At 36.2% G+C, this 10,289-nt stretch overlaps 1 protein-coding gene across 1 annotated transcript; it reads right to left on the bottom strand.

Annotated features, from left to right (window-relative positions):
• Positions 1–515: 515 nt before the first annotated feature.
• On the bottom strand, positions 516–9,543 carry LOC124641557 (facilitated trehalose transporter Tret1-like). Its single transcript, XM_047179657.1, has 8 exons — positions 9,386–9,543; positions 3,521–3,750; positions 2,832–3,152; positions 2,480–2,585; positions 2,245–2,319; positions 1,936–2,153; positions 1,255–1,437; positions 516–803 (listed from the first exon to the last, which is right to left on the bottom strand). Exons 1-8 carry the CDS (start codon positions 9,420–9,422, stop codon positions 552–554), a joined length of 1,422 nt encoding a protein of 473 aa, XP_047035613.1. The 5' UTR covers positions 9,423–9,543; the 3' UTR covers positions 516–551.
• Between the last annotated feature and the right edge of the window lie 746 nt (positions 9,544–10,289).

Raw genomic sequence — 10,289 nt, 5'->3', positions numbered from 1 at the left:
AACACTCCTACTCTTTCTCTTCGAAGTGAACAGCGCCTGTATGGCCTCAACATCCCAGCCTTTGGTCTCCGGCAAGAAGAACACACAGAAGCTAGAACTGAGGAAGCAGATGATAGCGAAGATGTAGAACACTGGGCCCCAGCCGACCGCCTTCAGGAGAGGGTTGAAGATGAACAGGATCACGACGGTGTATTTTATAAAAAACAGTCTTGTTTTACCGGTAAAGTGTAACATTAAAGCTACTTATTAGTTCTTGTCAAATATCTTTGCCAATCCGAAGTTAGCTACTAGTGACTGTGGTCAAAATGTACGAGCCAAAAACACTTCAAATTATTAACTTCAGAGTGGTATAGTTACATGTCGAAAACTGCAGGTACGGTAGACTGCACATCAGTGGTAACTGTCATGCACCTTAACTCAATAGTAATAAGTACGATTTTACTATAAAACTGTTACCACTGACCTGAAGTTGACAGTACGTATGATTGGAAAAGTCCTCAAATAAAACACAAACAATCCTTAAAAATGACCAATAATTTATTAACCCTAACCTAACATACACTCCGAACACTCCTACTCTTTCTCTTCGAAGTGAACAGCACCTGTATGGCCTCAACATCCAAGCCTTTGGTCTCCGGCAAGAAGAACACACAGAAGCTAGAACTGAGGAAGCAGATGATGGCGAAGATGTAGAACACTGGGCCCCAGCCGACCGCCTTCAGCAGCGGGTTGAAGATGAATAGGATCACGAAGTTGCACAGCCACACGTATTCTACTAGGACCATGGAGAATAAGCTTTTTACCTGGGAAGAAGGAATTTTTGGAGTTAGAATCTTATGAGTGGCTGGTGAAAAGTTCTTTGCAGAAAAATTTTAAACATTAGAATCAGACGACTTCATGTATAAAGGGAAAAGCTTTGGTATTTTTTACGGTAATGATTCGTTGGTTAAGAATGAACCTTCAATATAACGGTTAACGCCTACGGAATTTTGCATCAGTAAAGATATACTAAGTTATATATTTTTAAGCGAATTCAAAAAAGGACATTCTCAGTTTATCCTCGTATTACTCGTTAGGCCGAACCGATTTTGATGTGGTTTTCAGCATAGTATATTTCAGACTTAGGAGAATGTTTAGTTATATTATAGATTAGAAGTCGGTGTATTTTGTAATAAAGTTTTTGACATTATTAGCGACTCCAAATGTGCTTGGCATGCTTTTCTTTATTGTACCTTTTTTTATTTAATTACTCACCTCAGGCAAAAACAATTCAGCTAGTAACACAAAAGGTACAGTCCCGGCTCCACAAGTGTACATTATAGCGAACAGGTACATAAACACTGCTGCCACCCAACTGGGACCCCAGTGGAATTGCATCTGCGTTCCTAGTAGCACGCAGCTGATGCCGCTGCCTAGGGATGCGTAGATCATGAGGGGCTGAAAGGAAGAAAAAATAAAATAAATATATAGAGAACATTTATGCCTGAAAGATGACATGAATAGGAAGCGAGTGAGTACAAGTGACAGGCAAAAATTGTAGCGGAAGACATATTACGATGACCCCAAATAAAATTGGGAACAGGGTCAAGGTAGTAAGAACCACGGGAATAGTAGGTACTAAGAAGTTCAACCCTTACGTAGTTTGTGTAGAGTACGGAGAGCTATAATTTAAGTACGTACGTGTATGTATGTCAGTGTTATTTTGAGGAAATAACACTGACCCTTTTGCCTAAAAACTTTATAAGCTTGAGGCACGCTTGAGGCCACAAGATGTTATTTTTGTCAATCAAAGTTTATTTATTGCCCTGTCTCATTCAACTTTAACATTTATTATACGCTACAAATTCTTAGAAAAATATAATACGCTTTTTTATCTTTCTATATTTCTTTCCCAACAGGTAAGTACCAGGAGCACATAAAACAAAAGAGCCTCACCCGTCTCCCAAGCCGGTCAGTGAGGTATGCAGCAACGATGCCAGCTACTACCGTAGCTACTGCCAACATGACGCTGCACAATGATGGAGAGGCAGTGGGCACTGCTTCCACGAACAGAGGTTCAGCATACATTTGTACTACGATTAATCCTTGGAAGATGGCTGCTGTCATTACTACTAAGCTCACGAAGAATGCTCGCCGAGAAGACTTTGATTTTTCTGTGGAAAGGGAAATAGGATTTTAGTAGATGAAGAGAAGATAATTTTATAGCGCTACAGTCAAAACATCGTGAAAGAAATGAATACTTACTAATAAACTGCCATAGTGATAATTTTTCAGCAGATTTCATTTCAGGTTGTAATTTCTCTTCCTCTGGCGTGTCATCTTTAGAAAAAAATATATAAAAAAGTTAAATATTGTTTACAATCAATTTTCCATAAAATGAAAGCTTAATACTTTTGTAACATCGAGTCTTATAGAAAACTTCAGGACCAAATAAATAGAACTTTATAATTATGCAAGTGGTCTGGACTTTTGCACTCACCACTAAGGTCTGGGTTCAAAGCTCGCTTCATGTTGTTTATTTCTTCTAAAAGCTCTTTTGAGTCTAATTTCCACATTCTGTAGAAAGCTAACGACTCTGCTGCTTCCTAAAAAGATAATGAAAATAAGTTTTTTATAAATATGTATACCAATGATCAGCATCCTCCTCCTATCCCAATTATGTGGTCGGCGCAGCATGTATTCTGCTTCCGTACTGTTCTGTCATTCTTTCCAGCCATTATCATCGTCTTTTACACACCTACATCTTCTTTTTCGCAGTCTCTTTATATATCTATCTACGTGCATGATCAACTCCATAAACCAAATTAATAATACTCAAAACATATATTCACCTTTTCCTTCCCTTTACTCATCAAATGTATCGGGGTTTCCTTCAGCACAAACAGCAAGCAAGTCCCCAGAGCTCCCATCGTAACCCCGACGTATAACATGACATGGTACTCCAAGATGCCTCCTAGTAAATAGGAGAGCAGCATGCCCAAACCATAGGAGATCATGTTACAAGCCGTCATGCTGCCTCTGATGGAGTCTTGGCAGATCTCGCTGATGTAGACCGTGGCTACCAGGAACACAGAACTGGCTATGCCAGAGAGGAAGACGGCGGCTAGGACTGTTTCTACGTTTTTCGTGCAGGCTAATATGACCCAGACGAGCTGTGGACAAATAAACATATTGCTAAGTTGTAAGTAACATGACTTGAATGTCGTAAGGGTTTTTAGGAAGTAACTCTGTTGGTAGATAAATTTAAATAATTAAAGCATTCAGTTCAAACTAATATTGGATTTTAATACACCAAAGCAGGAAATGTTTATTTTCAATCGCCAATCGAAATTAAGAAAACAAACAGTTGATCGTTAAGGATAGACAAAAAAGACAATTTAACCAAACAGGCTTTGTGTCACCATAATAAGGCTTTTAGTTTCAGCATTTACTTTATTTTATTTATACCATTAAGTACGCAAGTGATGATTATGACACTATTGTCACCTAGTGGTAATAGATAAGGTAAAAATATACTTACAAGCAACCCCAAAGAATTCATAACGGAGCAATACTTTCTGCCCAACTTCTCCAGCATATAGCCAGCCGTTGGCGTGCTGATCAGCGCTCCTATCGAAGACAAGCTGCCAAGCAATGATATTTCTGTGTCCGTCATAGGCCTTGATAACGTGGTGTTCTGAGATTGGAATAAGGTTATGGTGAAGGCTGGCCATGCGAAGACTACGCCCATGTTCACACCCATGGTGCTTACTGTGGAAGGAAGTTTGGTTTTGAGTGACATGTTGGTGGGAAAAAAGGCTCTGATCATGATGATGAATAAAAAACCGGCCAAGTGCGAGTCGGACTCGCGCACCGAGGGTTCCGTACAAATCCTGATAAAAAGTGAGTCTCGCGACAACCGTTCATTTTAGAACAATCATAGTTATGGTAATTTCGTGAGAGTTAAAATAGTTAATATTTTTTATTTTATAATATAACTAAAATAGTAGGCCAGTACCTTGTAAAAGTTATTTTATTAAAGTTATTTATATACAACATTTTATAGTCATCATTCAGAAATCTGATTGAAAATAACTAATTATGTCTTAAAGGTCATTGGGCATATCTGACCCGCTTTGTAAAAAGTGGCGGACATGAATCAAAGTAGTTTTAAATCGTGGAGAATGGTATGACGTTTCTTTGAATATAAATATTTTATTAAAATTCCATGGAGACGAATGTCCACGATCGTTCGAAAAATATAAAAGACAAGCAGTTTCAGAGGGTTGTACAGGTTGCAATGCTAGTTTTTATTGTTAAAGACTTTTCATAAAGAAGGAAGATGCCAATTCGGATGACCAGGATCTTCTGAGAATCTGGAAACCCAGAGAAATCGAGGTCAGCTCTTGAATATTGTAGGCACGCATCGAGTCATAACCAGACATGTGAGTGTATTTTTGAGGGTACTGGTAAACGGTGAAGGTTTGGAGCTGATTTGATTATAGAGACTGCAGAGAGTCAAGGGAACTCCCGAACGGTATGTTGCAATTACCACGTGCTTGGGCTTATTTTATTGGTATTGGCGAAGACTTTCCACATAGATAGGTTTGACTGCCATTGTGGGATCGATAGCAAAGATCAGATATAGTTATGGGAACTCCTTTACAATTTATAACGTAACCTTGTGTTGGAGCTTATTTTATTTTAGGTGATGAGAATTCACTACTAACTTGGGTTAAGAGGACGAATTGGAATTTTTGGCGCCAAGGATGTCAATTTTTCTCAGTAAATACAAAACGGATCAAAATACAACTTGGTTACCTGAAAGTTCATGATATAAGCCTTATTTTGTTAGTTGTAGAAACATGATTAGGTAACTTTTATAACAGAGAAAAATATATCAAACATACCTCTTTTTAAAAAGAGATTCACATATTATGGGCAAACGGGACCGATTTAAGCCTCTTAACTTTTTTAGTAGTTGAGTATATACATACTCTTTAAAATGGTAGTAGGAATTTTTATTAAATTATCATTTCTAAATATTAAAATTACAAAACCATTTTGTCGCTTACGACTTTTAGTTATAAGCTAGCGCGCGTATTGTTATCCTCGCCCCGCTCAGACGCTCCGACCCCTTTTGGCGCCTTAGATGCGCGTGCCGGTTATGGAATTATTGTTGACCACTTCCTCGCCTTAAAGCAGCCATTGCAGGAATGGGATCTTTTATTTTTGAGGGATTAATCACCTAACGAGCCCCAGTTTCAGGTTTTTTTCGAAACCGCCTGACGACTCGTAGCTGTCGAATTGTAACAACGACTTCTAGAGAGTAGGATTCGGGGCTGATGGCTTTACGTTTCTAGAGGCTTGACAAAATCGTAATTCTGTCAAAAGTGTAATTCTGTCCCTTTCTTTGTGTTATAAAGTCGGCTTTATTTTATTTTGTAGCATTTTACAAACAAATCCAACTTCAAACATATAAAAAAGCAACAAGAAAACAAAAGCAAGAAAGAAATTAAAAAGATGTTAGGTGCATCGGTCTAGAAGTCGGTGTCTAGAGGATACATCTATATTTACCACCGAGATCTAGACCGATGCATATAAACAGTTTTCTTGTTGTTTTTAGAAGTTGTTTTTTTTTTTGTTAAAAGTTTTTATTTTTAACTTTTGTGAAAAGTTCTCGTCAATACGAATAATATAAGCCCAAACACGACGTAACTAAAACATACCGTTAAGGAGTTCTCTCGACTTTCTCACGTCTCCATCATCAGGTAAGCTCTAAACCTTCACTGTTTGATAATATCACCAGACATACATCTGCGAATCAAGTTTTAATCCTATGCATGCCTACAATTTCTGATAGTTGCCCTCGATTTCTCAGGATTTCCATCATCAGATCCTGACCTGATGACAATGGAAATAAACGGTGAATATACTCTTTCACTACAAAGAAATGATTTCTCAAATCCGTCAAACGTGGTCGCTTAAATTCCCCATTGAAATGAGGAAAATATTTGATGTTTACACCTGATTTGCTCTAGATTCCCATGGTTGACATTGATACGACTAATGCCATAGTAAATCAGAGCCTTATATCATTATACTGTGCTATATTTCGGTCGTGTCCGCCGTGGGTATGGTTTCCATACTAAGGTGCCTTATGACCTTTGAATGATTTAAAATTTTTCACAGTTTAGAGGCAATTATATTTAAGAAGTGTTTGATATGAATTTCACTTTTTATTCAAAACTTTAATATCTCTACGCGTTCATGTGAAAAAGGGTAGGTAGTAAGTTTATAATCATTAAAAAAATATTTTATGTCATGTAAGCAAAAATAATATTTTAATATTTTATGTAACTTCAAATTTATCATTTTCGCAATTTTTCCTTTATCTGTACTATATAACGTTGCTTCGTGCCGAATTTCAAGATTCTGAGTTCACGGGAAGTACCTTGTAGGTTTTGATTCCCTAGCGTGTGACGGAAATTCGTCTAAGGTGTGGGTAAAACTGCTGTATCTTTTGATCGCTTTAACTTAGAAGTTTGATTTTTTCATTGCTTAAAGGGACAATAGACCTAGGTATTTGGTATAAATTTCAATTTGGTACCTTTATTCGTTCGTGAGAAATAAGGTAGTAAGTTTCATTTTATTAAAATATTTTTATTATATTATTTAACTAAAAAAATGTGATTTTCGCAATTTTTCCTATATTTGCATTATATAACAATGCTTCATGCCAAATTTCAAGATTCTGAGTTTACGGGAAGTACCCTGTAGGTTTTGATTCCCTAGCGTGTGACGGAAATTCGTCTAAGGTGTCGGTAAAACTGCTGTATCTTTTGATCGCTATAACTTAAAAGTTTGATTTTTTCATTGCTTAAAGGGACAATAGACCTAGGTATTTGGTATAAATTTCAATTTGGTACCTTTATTCGTTCGTGAGAAATAAGGTAGTAAGTTTCATTTTATTAAAATATTTTTATTATATTATTTAACTAAAAAAATGTGATTTTCGCAATTTTTCCTATATTTGCATTATATAACAATGCTTCATGCCAAATTTCAAGATTCTGAGTTTACGGGAAGTACCCTGTAGGTTTTGATTCCCTAGCGTGTGACGGAAATTCGTCTAAGGTGTCGGTAAAACTGCTGTATCTTTTGATCGCTATAACTTAGAAGTTTGATTTTTTCATTGCTTAAAGGGACAATAGACCTAGGTATTTGGTATAAATTTCAATTTGGTACCTTTATTCGTTCGTGAGAAATAAGGTAGTAAGTTTCATTTTATTAAAATATTTTTATTATATTATTTAACTAAAAAAATGTGATTTTCGCAATTTTTCCTATATTTGCATTATATGACAATGCTTCATGCCAAATTTCAAGATTCTGAGTTTACGGGAAGTACCCTGTAGGTTTTGATTCCTTTGCGAGTGTCGAAAATTTGTTGAAAATATCGACATAATCGGTTGTATCTTTTGATTGGCTTGGCTTAGAAGTTTGATATTTTCACAGCTTAAAGGGGCAATAGACTCGAGTATTTCATGTGAATTTCAGCTTGATACGTCCACGCGTTCTTAAGATAAGGGGTCTTGACAGACAGACAGACAGACAGACAGACAGACAGACAGACGGACAACAAAGTGATCCTATAAGGGTTCCGTTTTTTCCTTTCGAGGTACGGAACCCTACAGCGCAGTTATTATTGGCCAACATCAAAAGTAGTTTTTTATTTTTATATAATTGAACGTGATCTGTACAGCTGGAAATTAGCTAAGACATAGATAGATAGATTATTCTTTATTAGGTACACCAATTTTCCATTTTTGATCTTAAACTAGTTAAAGTAGGTGACATAATGGGCGGTCTTATCGCTAAAAGCGATCTCTTCCAGACAACCTTAGGATGGATTGAGACGAAAAGGAAAAGATTATATGGTAGGCAGTTAGGCAAAGTGGAAATTAGCTAATGTTATGTAAGACACCGCACCGACAAGTATTTTTAGACGTTTAGCAGTCTAAGGTAATATTATAAAAGATAGTTTTACTAAATAACATTTCTGTTATATTGCATTGGTTTTTAACTATTTCATAAAGAATAAGAAGAAAACTTAAGATTATCACGGAAGAGAAATAAACACGCTTGTAAACTTTACAATCAGTGTTACGCACATGCTTAGATACAATAAAATTTATTTATCTGCATTACTTATCTAACCGCATGTACTTATACTGTCTGGGAATACACATTCAAAGTATACTTTGTAACAGTAAAGCTGCGGCTGTCATTTAACATCTTTGACAGCCAAGGGGTTTTGGGTTGCCCGGGTAACTGGGTTGAGGAGGTCGGATAGGAAGTCGTTCCTTGAAAAACACTAAAACATCCACTTACATTGGAAGCCAACCCCAACACAGTTGGGAAAAAGGCTAAGCAGATGATGAAAAACAAAGACCTTTTGGCCTACAAAAGTTGTAGTACTGAGTTAAGATAATTTTGGTAAGTATGAGATATGTTTGTTTTGAATGCAGTACCTTTAGTGGAATATACATAGGTCTAACAATTGTTGGGAAAACAATTCATTCCAACATACAGAAACGATTCCGGGGAGGATTGATTCCGTTCTCTTATCCTGATTATTAAGTTTCAATATTCGACAGATTATATTCAATCAAATCTGTCTATATGTGTATTTTGACATTAGCTTTAACCATCATGTTCAATATCAGTGTCGGCTTTAATATCTTTACATAGGTCCTCAAATTACTTTACTTTTATGTTCTTCTACATTAATGGGGTTATTTATTATTTTTTACAAACAGATCTGATTGTCAATCAAATATTACATTATAAAAGTTATATCTATACGCAAGTACGCCAGAACAAAATGTGCATGTGATTAATGTGTGGAAAACCCGATACTCAATGTATTGAGCGCAGTATCGTGACTTTAATCTGAATAGAAGAAAGTGATCTACGAGGTATCACATTTGTATATACGCATTATGATGTTAGGACATAATTTATTGTAGAAGCTTTTTAGATGCAGAGCTTGCTAAACTAATAGATGTAATGTGTCTATATCGTCGTCTTACACATAGTGGTAGTCTCAGAAATGCAAGTTTTGCACACAATTTTTATTTCTAAAATATTGTTATAAAATATCGCTAACGAAAACAAACGTACTCTTTCCTAATGAAAAGTTAAATTTTTGCATTCACGAGGTTGTCACTCTAGGGGGTCGATTTGTAGGTCTTTTCATCTTCGATTTCTTTTCGTTTCGTAGAAGTTTGTTTATGGAACATAGTTATTTCTATGTTTCGGTATTTGGGGTTCAGAGGGATATCAATTAGGTAGAAAATCCTACTATCTTGTATTAATTGTATGATGACATATTTTTACTCACTCATAAACGTGCCAAGAATCTGATACAACACTCCCATTTTGAAAACTTCAACCAAAACCACAACCGAAAAAAAAACGAAAAAATATTTTTTCCTGTTTCCAGGACCTTTGCAATTCTTGGCCAGACACACAACTAACTGGCTAGTAAATAAAATACTTTTGTAGTTATATCATTCGTTATCTTCTGGGCAATAATGATATGATGTACTAGGCAAACATAAACACAATGAGAGTGGATTAGCCATTAGACTGTCAAGATGATTACGCACCATCGTGATTCGTGGCTGGAGTCGATCATAAAATAGGTTATGGTACAGATTAGTATGGAAATTCTGGTGCGATACTTCCTATTTATTGCTAAATGAATGAAAGGAAGAGGCAAACATACAGATGCAGATAGGGATCCGTTAAAATTGACAATTTATTCCAAGTTGGACTCAAACACTAGGGATTCCGATAGGAACCCGTAACTTCCATTTTTTTGACATCGCTCAAACATCAGGAGGAGAAACAATGATTGTCATAGTGATTGCTAAATATGTCAATGAATTTGGGTACATTACACCTCAACCCGGACACCCTAATTGTAATTTCAGTGAATCCAATAAACTTTCAGATAAATCATCACCATCATCAGCCTTTTATAGTCCCACTGCTGGGCATACGCGTCTTCTCACACAGAGAAAACACACACAGTTATTACCACGCTTGCTCAGTGTCAGTTTATGATTTCAGACGTTATAGTCCAGGTTTCCTCGAGATATTTTCCTTCACCTTTTTAAAACAGTCATTATTTACATAAATAAATAAATTTAACCTACATTTCACTGCATCGGTACACTTCCATATCAATTTCTTTCAATATTGCTAAGCAGTAGATTTAGAATTGCTGATTCTACGATAAA

Source organism: Helicoverpa zea, chromosome 22, assembly GCF_022581195.2.
Source record: "Helicoverpa zea isolate HzStark_Cry1AcR chromosome 22, ilHelZeax1.1, whole genome shotgun sequence".
Lineage (NCBI taxonomy): Eukaryota > Metazoa > Arthropoda > Insecta > Lepidoptera > Noctuidae > Helicoverpa > Helicoverpa zea.
Note: the sequence above shows the minus strand (reverse complement) of the source record. Positions and strands in the feature narration are given on the sequence as shown.

What these genes read in the sequence shown, in the direction of transcription:
- LOC124641557 (XM_047179657.1), bottom strand. Translation starts at nt 9,422, where the DNA reads ATGGGAGTGTTGTATCAGATTCTTGGCACGTTTATGA. An exon ending in TGAATTCTTTGGGGTTGCTT is followed by an intron (nt 3,153 to 3,520) that starts GTAAGTATATTT and finishes ATTTGTCCACAG; the next exon opens with CTCGTCTGGGTCATATTAGC. An exon ending in TGAGTAAAGGGAAGGAAAAG is followed by an intron (nt 2,586 to 2,831) that starts GTGAATATATGT and finishes TTATCTTTTTAG; the next exon opens with GAAGCAGCAGAGTCGTTAGC.